The following is a 20738-nucleotide window of genomic DNA, read 5'->3' as shown; positions in this document are numbered from 1 at the left end:
TGCTTCTGATGACCTATGTGGGTTTCCACTGTTAATGTGGTTTAATTGTACTCAAGGCAACAGAATTAACGCAAGAGCAGGTCAAACCATTTTTAAGCATTTCCTGTTAAGTGGAATGTAGATTGCATTGTTTTCCTTGCCTCAACTCCCACCTTGTAATAGATCTGTGCCACAAAAGTGACTTTGGGGCTGTGTGATGTTACCTCAGGCAAAAAAGGCTATAAGCCCTGGAGATAAGGGTTAAAATTTACTTTGAATTGGCAGGGGCAGCCCAAGACGTTTAAGAACACATGTAACCCACGGGGCTGCTCTCAACATTTGTATGCAGTTTTCACTAAACCAGGGCTGCGTTTCTGATCCTTAAAAACAAAATCTGTGTCAAGATTTGGTCAGTCTTGCAACCTGTAAAATGTATGTGCTTAATGTTTACATAAGTAATAGTTACTGCTAATAAAGGGGAAAGGAGCTAGGGAGAGCCTTGAAGCTCCGTTACAGGAGTCTTTTCAGTCCCCTCTCCCCACCGCTCCAAAGATGTTGCTAGGCATGGCTCATAAACTTTCAAGCTTGTATTTTCAGACTTGAGAACTAGAGACTTGATGGGAAAATTCTTGAGATTAAGATATGGGATTCTGTGCTCATCACTGTGGAAATTACAGGATACACACCTATTTAGAAAGAGTCAGAATACAGGGAGGGTGATAATCACAGCAGCCTACAGAGCTTCCTCTTGTACTTCCTAATTCCATGCAAACCATGTTAAAGCAAAGGCATCCACTTTGGATTACCCCTTGCCTTGAGGGCAGTCAAACTAGTTTAACATGGTGTATTGCAAATGGCTTTAACTTTAATCAAACTCCATGTAAATTGGCCCTTGTATAGTCTGGAGGCAAGTTTTCCCTGTAAGCCTATTCAGAATAAAAACAAAAGCCTTCACTTTGTTGAACAGTTAGTTAGACCCAGTTCCTTTTGGGAACACATGCAGTCCCTCATAAATTTCTGTCACCATTATAGGACTGGAGCCTAATGAAACAGCATTAAGTACGGGGTGTACTGGTTTTGTTAAATCGGTTTCATCCGTGTTTCGCGGATTGTGAGGCATCTTTCATTCTGTCGTCATTGATGGAAGCAAGTTTTTTACGGATGTATGAAAAATGTTCCACTTGAGCAAGTGTGCATTAGGACTATGCTAATGCACACTTGCTCAACTGGAACATTTTTCATACATCCGTAAAAAACTTGCTTCCATCAATGACGACAGAATGAAAGATGCCTCACAATCCGCGAAACACGGATGAAACCGATTTAACAAAACCAGTACACCCCGTACTTAATGCTGTTTCATTAGGCTCCAGTCCTATAATGGTGACAGAAATTTATGAGGGACTGCATGTGTTCCCAAAAGGATGCTAGTGTACATTAACATTAATTCATATTAGTCCTAATGCACATTAGTGCCAGGACAAATTTGCACTAATCCCCCCCTTTTGTTAAAAAAAAAATGACCCGCAAGTCTGTGGAATCCGCACAACTAGGAAGAAGCCGGTTGCACTGCAGAATCCATAGATTAGATTTGTAGAAATCAGAACTCATTGAATCCGTAGCACTGAACCCTTCAGAAAGTCTTGGCTGCCCCCTACAGTTCAAAGAGCAGAATATTCCAACTGTGTTCTACAGTTGCTGTGTAGTGTATTTTTCCCTGCCTTATCGCGGCAGGGTGGCTCAAAGAAACTCTGTACTGCAAAAGTGCAAACTGTTTTGTCCTCGCTGACTTTGAACCTCCTCTTCATCATTCTCCTCCTCTTCCTCCTCCTGAATTGGACCAGTTTGTGGGTTTGGTTCTTCCTCAGTGTCTATATTAAAAAGCTGCTGTTCTAGAAGGGCTCCTCCAATACCATACTGTTCGTCATGACTGGCCATTTCTTCAGGCGACACGTGAGGAAGTCCTAGAACAAAGTTTGCAAACCTAAGAGGGGGAAGAAAACAGGGAAGGGAATCAACAGGCACAAAGCAACACAAAACATTACTTCGAAACGAGAGCAGGAAACGCCCACCAAATCCGCAGTGCTCTTGGGTATTGGCAACATTCATTGCAGATCTCAGGTTATTTTTGTCTGGAGCGCATGTCAAGATGACAAATCTGCCAATCAAGCATCAACGGCCAGCACCAATCAACAACTCTTAATACTAGCCACTTGTATTACTGTCGCTTCCTCCCATTCACTTCCATGCCATTTTGTCGGCTTTTGAGTGTTCAAGATGATTTGCAAACATTTATGTGTGTTCTAAACAACTCTGTAGTGGCTGGTTTGCATTACTATCATCCTGTTGCATATGGGAACTGAAGCTAGGGGAGTTCCTATGTGAGGGGGAAATACAACTGCCCTCACAGCTCATTCTCTTAACCACCTTGCTACACTAGTTCATCATGCTGCTCTGAAAAAGAAAATCTTTTTGGAAACTATCATGTCACAGCAACTAACTCCTAACAATAAAGATTCTGCCAAAACCAAAGGAATGTTTTCCTACTCTTGCACAGAAGTATTCCTTTCCTTTGAGAGAGCGATGCATTAATGCATTTTTTTAAAAAATGGATACTCTTGTTTTTATGTTTCTGATGGTTTTAACATTTGTATACTTTTTAATGTTTACTGTTTTAACTTTTGTGAACCGCCCAGAGAGCTTCAGCTGTGGGGCGGTATATAAATGTAATAAATAAATAAATGAGGGGTGGGCGACATGTATGTGCCCATTCCCAGTACTACCCCAACCCCACTACTTAATTTGAACGCAGTGGTAGGAAATTGGGGGGGGGGGGTTAGGGGGGAAATGGTGTCTGTAACACTAAAAAATACTACAAGGGTCAATTTTAGCTTTTTTTGCAAATTAAATATGACTTATAGTAGCTAGAGTGTTAAAACTGTCAAATTTAGCTTGCAAACAAGCTAAATGTGACCCTTGCAGCACTCTGGTTACCATTTTTTCCCTTTAAAAAATATTTTTGCCACCACCAAAGTTGGTAATGTAACAATGGATTTTTGTGGGGGGAAATTCAGGGATGTGTGGCCCACAGGGAGCGTTCCTGTAGTTGCCCACATAATTAAATACATAAAAACCGTTTTGAGATGTCAACACACACACACACACACACACACACACACACACACACACACACACACACTGATCCTACTTTTGTGGGGTCTGCAGCTTGACCACTGCTACCCACGAGGGGAAGTTGGGGCTCCTACAGAATGTACGGAGCTCCTCCAAGGCTTTCATGGTCTCCGTTTCACCTTCCTCCCGATATTCCTCTTCAGTCAGATAACGAACCTCTAACTTTTCTGATTTGAACAAGCGAGTGGCTTTTCTAAAAGAAAAGGAAAAATAAAAAAAAAGTAAAAGAAAAAAAACACTGGCATTTTGAAAGTGGTACCATGGATCTGAAATACAGAAATCTATGAAACTAATAAACATATATAATGAAACTGGCAGTCAAAACATTGCCTCTGGAATAGAGCGCATTAAGGGGGGGGCGAAACTCATGCCAAGAAAAGCAAATGTGGCCCATTCAAATTAGGCAGTTTACAATAATGCATGTCTTTTGGCTTATTTTGCATGATTCAGGCAGGAATCCTAAATTATAATGAATGTAATGCGACTCCGCCCCCCCACCCCCCCAAGCAGAAATGCATTGAACTTTGCTGTAATTTTATTTCTTCTAGCCATGGAGCTCAGGGCTGGGGAGGATGCACTGTTGCTGCTGTGTGCCTGTGAGAGCGAGGGCAGCATGCAGACGGAGCTCCTCCTCAGCAGGAGCACCCCTCTCCAGGAAAACTGTGTTGCCCCAGGCTGGCCTCAGCAGCATGAGGGAAGCCCAGGCAGGCCTCACCAGGGCCACCATGTTGGCTATGGCGGCAGTGACAGTGATGGGAATACAAATGGTATTGCGAGACTTCTGTTCCCAGAGGAATAGGAGACAAACATAATGTTTTGCTATTAAAGCTCAAGCTTTGAACTTTTGCGCAGGTTCAAAATTTTCTGCATGTCTACACTGCTCAAGCTCCGATTTTTTTTTTTTTAATGAGGTAAATTGGTCTGGTAGATCTCTAGTAATAAGCCTTACACTGCCATATTCTTCTATAGTACAGTCAGGGAAGACTGAGGTACACTCCACACTAATTCTTTCTCTCTGTCTCAAACACACACAACCCCTGCACTCAAGTAAACCTGCATTCTGTGCAAAGATCTATCCGGTTTTGCAACCTGTATGCATTTTTTAAAAAATATTTCAGAAATGATTCTGCTAGGATTGTCATTCTCATGCTACATGATGCAGTGACATTGTTAGTTTTTATGCATCCTTGCTTTTGAAAAACAAAACAAAACTGGAAGCCAAAGATGAGCAATACAGATTTCCATGCTAGCAGCAAGATCATGGCCTTCTCCCTCTCTCCCTCCATGCTAGATACATATATTAGCCACTTTGGCAAGATATTTTCAGACAGTTATTTATTTATTTATTTATTACATTTTTATACTGCCCAATAGCTGAAGTTCTCTGAGCGGTTCACAAAAATTAAAACCATGAAGAGCATAAAAACAACCAACAATTTAAGAACACAAATACAATATAAAAAGCACAACCAGGATAAAACCACACAGCAAAAATTGATATAGGTTAAAATATGAGATTAAAACAGCAAAGTTTAAATTTAACTTAAATTAGGTGTTAAAATACTGAAAAAATAAAAAGGTCTTCAGCTGGCAACGGAAGGAAAACAATGTAGACGCCAAGCGAACCTCTCTGGGGAGCTCATTCCGCAGCCAGGGTGCCACAGCAGAGAAAGCCCTCCTCCTAGTAGCCACCTGCCTCACTTCCTTCGGCAGGGGCTCATGGAGAAGGACCCCGGTGGATGATCTTAAGGTCAGGGCAGGCACATATGGGAGGAGGCATTCCTTCAAATAACCTGGCCCCAAACTGTTTAGGGCTTTGAATTTTAATACCAGCACTTTGAATCGGGCCCGGACCTGGACTGGCAGCCAATGAAGTTGTAGGAGGACAGGCGTAATATAATCTCGTCAGCCAGTCCCTGTTAGTAGGCGGGCTGCCCTGTTTTGTACCAGCTGAAGTTTCTGGACCGTTTTCAAAGGCAGCCCCACGTATAACGCATTGCAGTAATCCAATGACTGAGACTCACTAGAATACACCAGTGTAAGACATAAATTGATCCTAGGCTCCAACTGGCTTTTAATGAGTTGGAACTGTTGTATATCCACATTCAGATCAATCCTGAACAAGGTTGTCTAAACCCTATATATAACTTGGGTGGGGGTGGGGAGACAGAGAAGAGAAAATAGGTGTCCATGGCGGGGGGGGGGGGGGAAATAATGCTTTCAAATAACAAATGCTATAAGGCAAAAAAATTCAAAGCCTTACTGCTCTTTTGCCCTACAAGAAGTATCATTTACGAATTAACTAACATTAAAACATTTTTAAAAAACATCTGATTCCCCCACCCCCAACACTTTTTAATGTATGTTCTAAAAAACAGTGTTTGCCTTTGAACCGCCCACACCATCCTTGGTTGACATGCGCCTTCTTAAAAAGGCAGAGTAGAAAACAAACAACCCCTTCTTGCAAGTTGTGAAAGCAGCTGTACTTAGATTTAACAGGGACACTGTCACAGTGAAGGCGTACTGAAACACACACTTGGGACTTATTTTAGAATCCGCCATTTGTGTAAATGTGCTTATTGGCAAGGGAAGCATACTGCCAGAAGACTACAGAGAATATACCAAACAGAGGTCTGCATTGAAGAGCCAATGACGAACCGGGTACCCCACACATCCTTCAATCAATGCTTTCTCCAGACTCAACAGAGAGAATTTCTTTTAATGTTATGATCTAAACCAACAAGTTCCATGTGGAAAAATCCTGTGTCCCACAGACAACCCCACTTATAAGTCAATACGATTCCACATGTGGACAGTGATGGGAGCATATATGTTCACTGGAAGGAGTTACTGTAGTAAGAACATAAGAGCCCTGCTGGATCAGACCAAGAGTCTATCTAGCCCAGCACTCTGTTCACACAGTGGCCAACCAGCTGTCGACCAGGGACCCACAAGCAGGACACAGGGCAACAGCACCCTCCCACCTATGTTTCCCAGCTGGAGGCAGCACATAGCCATCAGTTCTAGTAGCCATTGAAAGCCTTCTCCTCCAGAAATTTACTCAATCCCCTTTTAAAGCCATCCAAACTGGTGGCCATCACTACATCTTGTAGTGAATTTCATAACTTAACTATGCGCTATGTGAAGAAGTACTTCCTTTTATCTGACCTGAAACTCCCACAAATCAGCTTCATGTGAGGAGAAAAATGTCTTCCTTTCCTCATTCTCCACGCCATGCACAATTTTGTACACGTCTATTATGTCTCCCCTTAACCTCTGTTTTTCCAAGCTAAATAATCCAAGCTGTTATAAGCTTCCCTCATAGGAAAGATGTCCCAGTCCCTTGATCATTTTAGTTGTCCTTTTCTGCAATATCTTTTTTTAGGTGTGGTAAACCAGAGGTGGACAACTTGTGGCCCTCCAGATGTTGTTGGCTAGAGCAGATGGAAATTGCCATCCAACAACATGTGCAGGGCCGTAAGTTGCCCATCCCATCATGGGCTCAAGAGAGGATTTAACAGCCATGGGGGATGTAGGACTTTTTCCTGTCTAAACATACATAGAACTGCATCTTAAAAGACCCAGCTGCAAGCCCAGGTCATATCTCACCTCTGCAACAACCTCAAGCTGGCCTTATATGAGGCATGCCTCTGATTTTCAGCATCAGCTACTGCCATATGCAGTAAGGGGATGATAAACCTAACCCGTTTTACAGGGCTGTTACACTCTAAAACTGTTATGCATCATTATCATCACACAAGGAGGTTTCTTTATAAGCCTAGCCGTCCCTGTGCTTGCCAGAAGTCACCAAAGTGAACAAACACCGCTAGATCCTTTATACTGGGCCTAGAAACATAGGATACTGCCTTAAACCAGGTCAGCCTGTTTGTCCATATAACCCAGTATTGTCAACTCAGACTGGCAGCCCCTCTCCAGGTTTTCAAACAGAGAGGTCTTTCTCACCTCCTGCTCTCTGATCACAATCATCTGCTATTATGAACAAAATGTGCAACTAGTTATACCGAAAAGTACAGCTGCCATCAAAAACTGCATCCCCGTGTCAAGTCCCCCACCCCCTAAGATGAGGTATTGCTTAGTTCAAAGATGTTTCTCCATCCCTGCTGTGTATGACTGGCTGCTGTTGGTTGAGTACAGAAACCCACAAATTTGTGACTTCATGACGTTGTCCAAGCTAGACTAGATGCTATGGAATGGCAGCATTGTGTTTCTTGTAACATACAGCTACAAGCTTCGGCTGATGAGCAGTATAAAAATGTAATAAATAAATAAATACATGCTAAAATGAGCAAATGTGCCTGATTTTCTTACTAATTTGGGAGTGTGGGGAGGGGGGGACTTCATTATACAGTAGCTTGTTAAAATAGTATTAAAAAAGATACCAACCTGCCAACATAGCAGAATACTCTAAGAGGATATTGCAGGAATTTTGAACAGATCATGGTAGTTATTACTGCATATGCCACCTGCGGGATGGCAATACCAAAATAAATTAAGATTAAGCCTAGAAGCTGTAGTGTCCACATCAGGAGATTCATACTTCTCTCACTGTTGAGTGGGCCGTGGCCGTAACAAATAGCAAAACTGACAAATCCAAGTATCATGATATACCCTGAAAAAGAGAAAAAGACAAAGCCATATAAAGATCAATGGATATGAACCTTTGTAAATTAGCTTCTTTCAGGCTTGTAAACAGCCCCTTGCCTTGTTACCTGTAGTGAGTAAGAATCAGCTACGAAGAAACCAGCAAGGGATCTTTAACTAACTGGGAGTAAGTTTTCTTTCTCTCCCCTCCCCTGCTGATTTGGGTTTGCTTCCAGGCAAAAAACAGCTATGTGAAGGAACATTTTTGGAATGGGAGATTCCAAGAGCAACTTCATATACTAATTACCCAGTGGCTCTATTTATATTAATGAACAAATGTGGATCTACGTTTATTTCAAAAAAACAAAGGGAACAAAACCCATCCAGATTTACTCAGAAGAAAGTTCCACTATGTTTGTTGGAGCTTATTCCAAAGGAATTGTGTACAGGATGGCAACCCGAGGACAAGCAAGCCCACATCTTGATGACTGTGACACTGAGCAATGACCTGCCCTATTAAATAATCACCACAGACCAGTGGAGGGTGCTGGCTCTGATGTCAGTAGGGCAGTGAATCCACTTCAGTTTTCAGTCAGAACTCTAAAGGAGCTGCATTAGAATTCTGACTGAAACCTGGAGCAGATTCACCACCCCACTGACAACGGAGCCCCCAGCCCCCACAGCATTAATATCACCTCACATTATCCCAAATGTAATACTCCTCAGCAGATGTGGCCTTCTAGCACCACGTTCTGTTGTCCAGCAGAGATGGACTGCTCTTCCTGCCCAGGGATGGACTGCTTTTCTGCATCCCAAAAGTAAAAGACTTCCCCAAACCTGAACCTCCAGAGAAATAAAAAAAAATAAGACATGCTAAGAGGTTCCAATATGGGGCGGTCTTCCCATCCTTCAAAGTCAGTGGACGGAAGATTAATAATAGGGGCAGAGCCAGGCCTGCTTATAGGTATAGTACCAACACCTAATATAAATGTAGTTAGTTACATGTATGCATGTATGTATGAAATGTTATGCATTCTAGGATAACAGTGATGCTTTTTTTATGATGTTTTTTTATTACTTTTTCCACTACCAGAAGGTGGGCTTTGGTTCTCTTTTAAGTGTTTTAGCATAGAGGATTTGCTTTCAGAATCCAGGCTTAGTCTGGAAATTGAGAAAGTCCCTCCCCTAGGAGCGCCATTTCCTATTTCCCAAAGGTGAATGACTGCCCAACCCTAGAAAAATGCCATTTATTTGAGATTTTTTTTCCATTTTATGAATGAAAATAGGCTAAAAAGTAATATTCCCCTTTAGATTTATACAGTTTTGACAAAATGATTTGCTATATTTCTGCTCATTCTCTTACCCAATATGTAGTGTGTAGAATTATACCAGAGCCATTTCAAATCCTCTTTGAAAGTGTAAAATATATACAGAGAAGAGAACCAACATCCGCCTGTTAAAATCCAGAAGGTGCTTAGCTTGCAGGGGAGAGAAAAGAAAAGAAATAAAAAGAAAAAGTAGTGGGAGACCAATACAGGAGCTTGTGTGTTCGTACGTAACAGGTTCACATAAATGAGAGCCACAATTTTCTAGATATACCTCCCTAAACCAGCTGACACAAAGCCCAATTTGAACAGCTCAGAGTCTGAAAATATAAAGTGTTGGTTATTACCTTTAAAGCTCTACATGGTTTGGGTCCAGGCTACCTGCAGGATCGCCTCAGGTCCTCTGGGAAGAATCTACTTCAGTCTGCGAAAGTTAGGCTGACAAGTATTACCCAGAGGACCTTCTCTTCTGCTGCTCCCAGACTGTGGAATGGCCTGCCGGAGGAGACTCGTCAACTTAGCAGTCTTTTAGCATTTAAGAAAGCTATAGACTGATCTATTCTGGCAGGCCTATCCAGTGGAATTTTGGGATGTTTTTAGGATGTTTTAATAATGTATACTATGTTTTTAATTCAGTTTTATGTATTTTATACTTATTGTTGTTTCCTGCCTCGATCCAAACGGAGAGACAGGTAAGAAATAAATTTATTATTATTATCCTGCTTTCCCGAGAGATAATGTGGTTGACGTTCGCCATGTGTATAGAGGTACATTGTACACTCGAGGAAGAACATTGCCTGGGCATTGTCCCTTCTGAAGTGTAGGAGTTCTCCGCAGGTACATCCATATGCATAGAGAACTCCTTCTCATTTGTCAAGGGAGGAGGGAGATGATGCATGGTTCTAGCCTCTGTAGGCCCCTCGCTGCATTTCTTCAACATATAGAGGAGAGCATGGGAATCCCCTTATAATAAGGGGTCTGGGGGTTCAGCTGGACTAGAAAGCAGGGAAATGGAAATATAGAAGATTCAGCATTGCCTAAGCGAGGTAAGTAAGCTGCATTCAGAGAAGCTCTCAGGGGTGCAAAACGTTTGACCACAACTTGATTCAAACTTGGTAGAGCCACAGGAGGCTAGAAGAAAAATTGATGCAGGGGTCAAACTTGAGGAACCAGTTGGCCATGACTTAAAATTGGGCAAGAGCAAGATACACCCTGAATATTTTTTTCAAGGTTTGGCATAAAGATCAAGGCCATCCCCAAGTTCTTGTTTTCAGTTGGAGATACTAAAGTTACTGGGTTGGCTCCAGCAAAAGCCCCTCGCAGATGGAAGGGCTTCCATTTAATGCAGTGGAGGTTTTCCACTGGCTGAGCAGGCAAGGAGCCAATATTTGCTGATTTCCATCTCCCTCTGCAGTGCCCTATATCCCTAGGGTTGCCATACGTCCCAGAAAACCGGGAATGTCCCAATTTCCAGGAGATTCTGAAATGTCTCAACCGGCTGGGCAAGAATCCCGGATTCCTGGTCCAGCTGGCCAGAGGAATTCTGACCTCCAAAATGATGCCTTGAGCCTGCTCAGTGGAGGGGCGGCGGCAGAAAAAAAGACGCATCAATCTGGCGCCTTTTCCAGAGCATCACCGCTCCTCCACAGGCTCATCTGAGTCACTCACCGTGACTCACCTTATTGCAGCTGCGTAGAAGAACAACAACAGCGAGGAAAGGCGCACGTGCTTTCCTCAGGCTACCTGAGTCCCATGCAATGCAAAGGAGTTTGGTGAGCTTGGCTGGTTGTGGTCAGACCCTTAGGGTAAGCGCGGGGCGGAGCTGCTGGGTTATTTGTCGGGGAAGAAAGAGTTTTGTGGGAACAGGAGGGAGGGAGGGAGTGGGGGACAAGGGGGTGAAGGAGAGGAAAGGAGAGCGGGTAGAAAGGAAAGGAAAGTCACTCCCCCAAAAAATCACCCTTCAAAAATCCACCTCCTTGGATTTAGGTTGCAAGCCTCAAATCTGTTACTTGGAAGTAAGTTGCAGTGAATTTAAGATGTCTGGTTTTACAGTTGTTGATGTTTTAATTGAAAAATTGGGCTTTGCAAAAAATTGGGCTTTCCCTAGAACTTTATATATTGCTCAGTTTTTTAAAAAAATCCTAACCTCCCCCCCAAATTGTCCCGGTTTTGTGGATTCAGAATATGGCAACCCTATATATCCGCCCCCCACACACACAAATCTGCTCCAGAGGGTTATTGAGATCCTCTGGAACAGGGGGCTGCAGAGGGGTGGGTGAAAATCACCCCCTTTCCCTTTTGCAGCAGGGTGTTCTGAGAGGAACTCCACTCAGGGAATGCTCCCATCAAAGGAACCAGATACAATCCATTCATTCGGAGGTGTTACCTTGAATCAACTAGCCTTGTTGTATAGGCAAGGAATCCCAGGATGTTTTGCCAATCTGCCTAGCTTATTATATGAGGGCTGTTCACGCAACAAGCTAACCCACACTCAGAGGATGAGTGTGAGTTGTTGTTGAAGCATGTGTTAGTACGTTGTCTGGACCCAGGGCATTTTCCTCAGGGTGGCTTCTTAACCATGCAGTGAGGCTTATTAAACCATACTGAAAGACCCAACAACAAACCATGGGGTCTCAAGGTGGGTTGCTGGAGAAAAATCAAGTCTCTGGGCCACACTGAAACATAGGAACACGCTCTAATATGGGCACTAAAATCCATAGCCAGCCAGCTGACAAATCTCTCCATAGAAAACGTTAGTAATTAGTGTCTGCAAAGGGTTTCTTTTTCTCCAGCCAGGTTTTAATCCCTTTAATCCCTCCCTTCCAGAACTATTAACCTCAGATGTCAAGTGCAAATTTGGGTTTCCATTCCATTTTTTCAGAAAACAGTGACAAAACTATTGCTGCAAAATTACTTATCCCAAGATCAAACAAAGATATGTCAAAGGCCCCTGATTACAGGTGTTCTATTAACAAATTGCTCCTGCCTCAGATTCACCCACTGAGCATTTAAACAAATAAGAGATTAGAATGAAGTAAGAAATTTATTTCAGAAGCACATTTCTCAGAAGAATAGAGGAATGAATTACATAAACAAACAAGCCCTCAGAAATCACCTGTGACAACTTAAAAGGAGTTATATTTCAGCATCATTGTTTATTTTTGCAGTCCTGGGACCACCTAAAAGCTCAATTAACATTTGAAAACCAAGTTAAGCGTCAAACTCAGCTGTCTAATGTTATGTTAGCAATGGTACACCTACCCTGGGAATAAATCTTCTAAGCATCAAAAGGAGAAAGGGTAGAGTGGCGAGAATACCAAATGCTACTCCAGCAGAATAATAGAATACAATACTTCTGTTTGGGAAGAACAGAGGGATGGTGTTAAATCTTTCACACATAGAAAGGTGGTTTCAAGCACCCAGATGTGCAAGAAGTTCAACTTTACTTTAATTCTAGAGGTCTATAACAAAGATTGCACACACACACACACCATCCCCCTACCGCTCCAATTAATACATTTATTATTATTTATTATTAACAATTATATATCGCCTTATTTGCTAAAAAGCCGTCAAGGTGATGTACAACCATTTCAAACAATAAAACTTTGCTCTGGTAAAACTTCCACAGGCTATTTCATAACAGAGCAATTCCAGAAGGTTTTTGTTTCAGGTTAGTATTTGGGTTTTTGTGGGGAGATCTGGGCCATTTCTACACCTGCCTTTTTTCCAGGGATCATCCCGGGATCATCCCTGTGCATGCAAATGACACAGAGGATCCCGGGAGCAGGCAGGGACGATCCCTCCAATTTCCTGGGATAATCCTTTGGTGTAGAAAGGGCCCTGGTATTGCTACCTACAATTTCTGAAAGAGACCAGAACTTCTACAGCCTCAATCTAAATACAGATTTGTCTATTGCCACTACAGTGTTATCACCTCGAAAGGGACAATTTGTCTTCTGCACAGAAACATAGGAAGCTGCCTTTTCTTGAGTCAGCCCCCTGGTCCATCTAGCCCAGTGGTATCGACAGCATTTCAGGCAGCAGTCTTTCCTAGCCCTACATGGAGAAGCCAGAAATCAAACCCGGGACTTTCTGCATGCGAAGTATGAGCTATGGCTTCTCCTCAATTTTTCTCAACAGTTTTTCCCAACAATAAAGATGCTGTTGGACAAAATACAGTGTGCACAGAGCAGCTGAGGAAGTGTGCAAAATCACTTGAAAACCCCACAAGCCAGTTTGTTGACAAGGGAGGGAATTTAATATAGCTTCCAGTTCCCTTCCCAAACAGCCGATCAGCAGAATTTTAACTTTTCCCCCCTTTTCTTTTTAGAAAGGGCTTCATGCATGACACCCCAGCTAGCCCAATGGGGACAGGAAGCCATGTACATAACACGTAGTTGCTATGTACCTCAGTCACTAGCAGTGCAACCCTATACAGGTCTACTCAGAAACAAGTCTCAGATAAGCAAGTATAGGATTGCAGCTTAAGGTCTTCATCATCATCATCATCATTATTATTACTTTTGTGCCTAGTCCGGAAACTTCAATTAATTCAAAATATGGGTTGGTCACCGGTACACCTAGAGGTGACCACATTACACCAGTTTTAAAATCTCTTCACTGGCTGCCAGTTAGTTTCCAGGCAAAGTATAAAGTGCTGGTTATCACCTTTAAAGCCCTACATGGTTTGGGTCAAGGCTACCTGTGGGATCGCCTTCTCCTGAACAATCCGCCCCGCACACTCAGGTCCTCTGGGAAGAATCTACTTCAGCCTGCCAAAATTGGCTGACAAGTATTACCCAGAGGACTTTCTCTTCTGCTGCTCCCAGATTGGAATGGCCTGCCGGAGGAGATTCATCATCTTAAGTCTTTTAGCATTTAAGAAAGCTATAAAGACTGATCTATTCCGGCAGACCTATCCAGTGGAATTTTAGGATGTTTTTAGGATGTTTTAATAATGTATACTATGTTTTTAATTAGCAACTGGCTCAAAGTCACCCAGTAAACTTCACAGCTGAGTAGGAATTTGAACCAAGTAGGGATTTAAGAACTGATATCTGATTTTCCTTTCTTTCCCCCTTCTACCTCCCCATCCCTTTTTCCTTGTGTGTCATATATTTTAGTTTGTAAGCCTAAGAACATCTTATCTTTATAAGCTGTGCTCTGAAGCCTCTTTGGCAAACAAGATGGGTAAAAATGCTTCAAATCATAACTGGGCTACTTCCAGAGATCCTGTTGAAATAAGTGTGTGTTGAAATAAGCATGACTTTCATATCTACACAGAACTACAGTTCAGTTTTCCCAAGATCCACAAGTTAAAGCAACAACAGATCCCCAGGATAATAAAGCCAGCACTTACCTACTCAGGTTAAGGGCAAAATGAAAGAGAAGGCCACCAGCTACAAACAACAGAAAGAGTTTCCAATCCAACACTGGAACAAAGCAAACAAAAACACAGGAAAAGCCCAAGAATTATTTTTTAGAATGCATCCTTTCAATAACACAAGCATTGTTTATGAATGGGTTTTTTAAAAAGAAAATACTCACTGTTTTGTTGTGCAATCACAGTGTAGGGTACTTTATTTCGGGGTTGGACCCTGAAACATGTTTTGTCTCCATATTGGTCCACTGATATGGTGATTTCGTTAGACATACCTGATTGCCAAATATTGTTAATCAGGCACTTTAAAAAGGCAAACAGATTTTCCGAATTTTGACAATTCTGTTCCTCTGTGATAGACACCACCCCGAACATTTCAGTGCTATTTATTTTCACCTGAAAAGAAGAGACCCTTAATAGTAATTCCAGCTCACAATCACCATCTTCATTCACAGGACAGGAGGCAATAAAAAAGCAGTTGACAGCTAAGCAGCAATCATATAACTAACACCACTTAACTTTGCTCGTGTCCGCACAGCGCTTTAAGCAAGGAATCCTGGCTGTGTGAGTGGGCAAACAAACCAGAATTGGATAATTTTGTGTTATGGTCTAAACCTGGGATGCTGGTTTTTTGCTCCTAAACAAGCCAGGATTTCCAGGCCAACAATGAACACTGGCGTGTTGGTGGCTTGCAACCCAGGCTTGATTGCGAGCAACAAACCAAAATCCCTGATTTGGACCGTAATGTTAAGCTATCCATTTCTGCATTCTTTACTTGTTCGTGCATAGGAAGAGCAAAGTAGAAGTGAATGAGCTGCATGGAGTAGCACACAGCCAGGATAAGCCAGGAAGTGGGACTAGAGATCCTTGACAGATCATTTTTGGTACCCTCACCAAAGAATTCACAGGATTTTGGGGGTAAGCTATGACAGTTAAACTAGTAAAGAATCAATATATGCTTATAGTGTAGATGTATCTTTACAGTACAATCCAATGCATGTTTATTCAGAAACAAGACCCATCTAGGAATAACGGAAACTGTCAATTTTATTTTGTTTTGGTTTCTCATTTTTCCAAACTTTGGTTTGTTCCATTTCAACATCAATTTGCAATTTATCTGTTTTTAAAGTCTTCATAGAAACTCATACACATTTTTGCATGTATTTCTCCTAATATGCATATTTTGTACACACTTTTGCCTAATATACACACTTTTGCAAGCGGTTTCCCCATATTTAATGCTTTTTTGTATGTGTTTTTCACTAATGTGTGCTTTTTTGGTGAGCACTTTTTCCTAATACCGTATTTCTTCGATTCTAAGACACACTTTCCCCCCCATATAAACATCTCTAAAAATGGGGTGCGTCTTAGAATCGTGGGTGCGATTATTATTCTTAGAATCAAAGCTTTTTTTTCTGTTGGTGGTACTGAAATTAGTGTGCATCTTACAATCGATGAGCCTCGTGTGGCGCAGAGTGGTAAAGCAGCAGTTTCTGCAGCTGAAACTCTCCCCACGGCCTGAGTTTGATCCCAGCGGAAGCTGGTTCTCAGGCAGCCAGCTCGGGTTGACTCAGCCTTCCATCCTCCCGAGGTCGGTAAAATGAGTACCCAGTTAGCTGGGGGAAAGGTAATAATGGCCGGGGAAGGGCAAACCACCCCGCTATAAGGCCTGCCAAGAAAACGTCAGCGAAAGCTGGCGTCCCTCCAAGAGTCAGTAATGACTCAGTGCTTGCACGAGAGGTTCCTTTCCTTTTCCTTTCCTTACAATCGATGGAGTCTTACAATTGAAGAAATACGGTATATGCATTTCTGTATGCACCTTTTATTCAGAGAGCAGCACCACGAAATCCAAGGAAGTGCAAAAACTTAAGGAGAACTACACTCTGGTTCACATATTGATTCAGGAAGTATGAATTTAAGTTCACATCAAAATGCGAACTGAATAAAATTCTCTTCCATCCCTAGTCCTTGTCTATGGGGCTTATTTCTGAGTAAACATGTACTACATTGTCAATGTCCTACATTTCCACTGGAATTTGTTCATTGAACTGCAGCTCAGACATGTGCATGCATCTGACCGTCTTCCAAGAATATTTGACCTTAAGAGATGCTCTTGGTTTTACTGCTGAGATACAATACAGTGGGTGTAGTAGGTGCTCATTTCATCTTAAGAGTTTTGTTTTGGCAAGGGAGCCAAAATGAAAAGAGAGGTGCTAAAATACAACCAAAGTTTATTATTTATTTATTCATAACCTTATATACCAACGAATATAATGAAATAGCTTAGCTATTCACAACAGATATTAAAATCTCATTTAAGGTACAATGTTAAAAAACACATTAAAAACACTTCCAACAACAATAAAAACAATTCAAGGAGCAATAAAATGGAGCGGCATGATTAATTTAATTATAGCCCAGGAAAAGCTGGAGTGAACAAGTGTCTTTTCAGGAGGCATTTAAAAGATGCCACATTTTCTGCCTCCCGAACTGCACGAGGGAAGGTTTTCCAGATGGTGGGTGCCACTACAGAGAAGGCCCGCCATCAAGATACTTCAGGCAACATTTCATTTCCTCTGCTGATCTTAAAGGTCATCTGGGTTTGTATAAGGGAAGGCGGTCTGCTAGGTATCCTGGTCCCAAGTTGTTTAGGGCTTTATATGACAATAACATAACCTTGTACGTAGCTCAGAAGCTAAGGATAATGATGTTTTAATGTTTTAATCATGTATGGTATGTTTTTAATCAATTTTTAATGTGTATTTTATATCATGTTTTTATACTGTTTGTTTTATACTTTGAATGGTTTTAGTTTTTGTGGACTGCCAGGGAGCTTCGGCTGTTGGGCGGTATAAAAATGCAATAATAATAATAATAAGAAGAAGAAGAAGAAGAAGAAGCCAGTGCAGTTCTTTTAATACAGGTGTTATGTGAGCATAGCTAGGTGTCCCAGTGATTTCCCTAGCTGCTGCATTCAGCACTACCCGCAGCTTCTGAACCAAACAAAAGGGCAGCCCCACATAAAGCATAATGCAGTAATCTAATTGTCCAGGAATGGGTGTAGTTGGCATACCAATCGAAGTTGGTAATAGGTACTCTGGGCCACATGGGCCTCCTGTGACAGATGGATCCAAGTTCCAACCAATACTACTATGGAAGCATGTCACAGAAGGTCTTGATCTTCAGGCTCCTCCTACACCACACTCAGGAAGCAATTCTATGGCCATTAGACGCTGTCTAAGCAGCCATAGGATTCTTCAGTCCACATAAACCACTCACCCCTCCCCTATTGCTCAGGAACAGAGTGCGGAGAGGGTGAAAATAAGGCTTGCCCAGGGGCAGGGAGGGAAGGAGACCACGGAAGCTCTTTTATGCAGCTTCCTATCAGCCGCATGGCCTCCCTCCCTCGTGCTCCAAAGCTCCTCACTAGAGACTCAAACTCGAGCCTCTATCACATACTGCAGGGCAGAAGGAGTATGGATGAGAGGATCCCTTCATGTTCTGTCTGCACTGCATTGCATAGTCATTAGCCTCCGAGGTCGGACACTTGCAACTATCCCGACAAGATTGTGCCCTCAGTCTGTCATTTTCTGACACTGACATGTCGTGGTGGTCTTCCAATGCTTTTATTCTCTACCATGACTATTTCACTTTTTGCTGAAAGCAACAACCATTCACCATATTACCTTTGTATGAGTCAATGGCGCCACTGTACCTGAATAGCTGACCAAATATTTTTTAAGTGTATTGCTCCATCTGGAATGTAGCAGAAACAGGTTGACTCTGAACTACTCATTACGTTCGTTGCCTTCAAGTGCCTACAAGAATTATCTAGAGAGACAGAGAAAGAAAAGATGAATCCATCGCAAGGTTTGGAGAGGTACGCAAGTCGTTGAGACATTTCTTTGCTGCATTAGATCAGCATTTATGCTATTAACACTGATCTTTCCAGTTACAAATCAAATGAAGCCAAATTGCCAGGCAAAGACTGTGCCTGTTACGCCTTTATCTGTGGCATATTTTGAGAGATTTGCTAGATCAGTGCTGCAATCCACTGCTATTCCCCAAATTCTTGCTGCTGAGCCGTTCCTATGCAGCAGCTATTGCGCAAATTTGTGGGGAATGCCGCTGTCTAACCTGAAGCACACTGGATGACTGTGAACTAATCACTGACTCTCATAAGAACATAAGAAGGGCCCTGCTGGATCAGACCAAGGGTCCATCCAGTCCATCATCCTGTTCCAACAATGGCCAACCAGCTGCCTGTGGGAAACCCACAGAGTGTGATAGCACCATCCTGCTCGTGTTCCCCAGAAACCGGTCTTGGGAGACATATTGCTTCTGATACTGGAGATAATATATAGCTTATGACTAGTCCCTATGGTTAGCCTTATCCTCCTTGAATTTCTCTAATCCCTTTTAAAAGCTGTTAGCCATCATTGCATCTTTGATAGAGCCCAGAATCCAACGGGCTTAATACAAGCTTAATATTCACACACGGCATTAGCACCTTGCATCCTAGACCATTTTCCAGAGCCCATCAGGGCTAACATTCTCCCTGGTTAGGGTGACAGCTAACACATCACCAAGCAAGTGGACACAAATTTGCCTAGGCTAATTTATAGGAATTGATGCAAACTTAGAAATCACTATATTTTAAAGAGGAATACAGTACATCCCACCATAGTGTGGAAGACTGCTAGTAGGTGACCTGAGTGCCTCTTTAAAGGATGTGTCTTTAAATTCTCTCAGAAGTAGGACATGAGTGCAACAGCACCCTCCTGACCATGTTCCCGACGAACTGCTGCGTATTGTCTTTGATACTAGAAGTAGTGTAGCCATCAATAGCCTTATTCTCCACACATTTATCCAATCCCCTTTTAAAGCCAGCCTAAGTGGTGTCCATCTTTTGGAAGGGAACCCCATAATTTATGCACTGCGTGAAGAAGTACTTACTTTTATTTGTCCTGACTCTTTAATCGCATAACTTTATCTGCCTCGCAGCATTACCTCACAGGCAGTGGATGCTGGCGGCTCCGATTTCAGTGGGGTTGTGAATCCATTCTGGGTTTTAGACCAGATCTACACCAAGCAGGCTATAACTCTTTGAAAACGGTACATGGAATGTGTCCTGGGCCCCAGCAGTTGTCGATGCACTTCACTACCGTTATAAAGCAGTAGTAGATCCTACCTGAGTCCAAAACTAAAGGAAAGTTTCTGTCAAAACCAGCCAAAACTCTAAATGAACTATCTAAGTGGTGAACCTTTTGGGGGGATAGGTTCTAGCTGGTTTTGACATAAACCCAGTGGCCTGGTTCAGACAACACACTAAACCATGCTGCTTAACCACAAAATGGTTAAGTGAATGCACACACTAAACCATGCTGTTTAACCACAAAATGGTTAAGGGAATCCCTTAACCATTTTGTGGTTAAGCAGCATGGTTTAGCATGTTTGAACCAAGCCAGAGAGGATTCACTGCTCCACCGAAATAGGAGCCTCCACTGCCGACTTGGGCCTTAGCTAGACCTAAGGTTTATCCCAGGGTCATCCCTGTGCATGTAAACGACACACTGGGGATCCTGGGATGAGGCAGGGACGAGCCCGGGATAAACCTTAGGTCTAGCTAAGGCCAGGGTTGTTCTGAGGATAAAATGTAGAGCAGGAGGGCTATAGAGGCCGCCCTGGGTTCCGTGCAAGAAGAAAAAAGGCGGAATACACATGTAATAATAAAACAAACACTACTAAGATCAAGAATGGAAGAAAGTAGACCCGTGATCTGATGCATGTTTACGCCTAAGAAAGCTCCGCTGTTTCCAGTGGAAATTCGACGCTCCCGCCTTGCAAGTGGGCTGAGGACGGCAGCGGGAAGCCGGTTACCTGCGAACAACGCCAACTCTCCATCCCCCGTGACCGCCTGGACCGACGCCAGCACGAACAGCTGCGGGAGCAGCCGGGCCACATGCGGCCGCTGCAAGCCCAGCTGGGACGGTCTGGAGCCCAGGAGCGGCTGCTGCATGGCGCCCCGTTTGAACAAAGCGGCGCCTTTGGAGGGGGGAAGTGCGGGTAGCCGAGGCTCGAGTGCATCGTTCCTCTGCCTGGGAGGCAAGATCGGGCCTGCCCGGCGCTTCCCAGGCTGGGTCCGGCGTAAAGAGGGAGGGGCGCTTATCGAGAGCCGCGCCGATGGGGGATCGGCTAGCTGGGCCTGTAGGAAGAGGAGGCGGAGGCCGCTGCCCTCACCGGCTCCTCCCGCCAAA

At 43.0% G+C, this 20738-nt stretch overlaps 1 protein-coding gene across 1 annotated transcript; it reads right to left on the bottom strand.

Moving 5' to 3' along the window:
- Positions 1 to 1236: 1236 nt before the first annotated feature.
- On the bottom strand, positions 1237 to 20500 carry NEMP2 (nuclear envelope integral membrane protein 2). The gene is made up of 9 exons (XM_063118297.1): positions 20362 to 20500; positions 18197 to 18312; positions 14649 to 14877; positions 14461 to 14533; positions 12360 to 12453; positions 9137 to 9251; positions 7576 to 7801; positions 3188 to 3364; positions 1237 to 1963 (listed from the first exon to the last, which is right to left on the bottom strand). Exons 1-9 carry the CDS (start codon positions 20498 to 20500, stop codon positions 1720 to 1722), a joined length of 1413 nt encoding a protein of 470 aa, XP_062974367.1. The 3' UTR covers positions 1237 to 1719.
- Between the last annotated feature and the right edge of the window lie 238 nt (positions 20501 to 20738).

Source organism: Elgaria multicarinata, chromosome 2 (genome assembly GCF_023053635.1).
Source record: "Elgaria multicarinata webbii isolate HBS135686 ecotype San Diego chromosome 2, rElgMul1.1.pri, whole genome shotgun sequence".
Taxonomy (NCBI): domain Eukaryota; kingdom Metazoa; phylum Chordata; class Lepidosauria; order Squamata; family Anguidae; genus Elgaria; species Elgaria multicarinata.
This window is presented reverse-complemented; position numbering and strand designations above follow the sequence as displayed.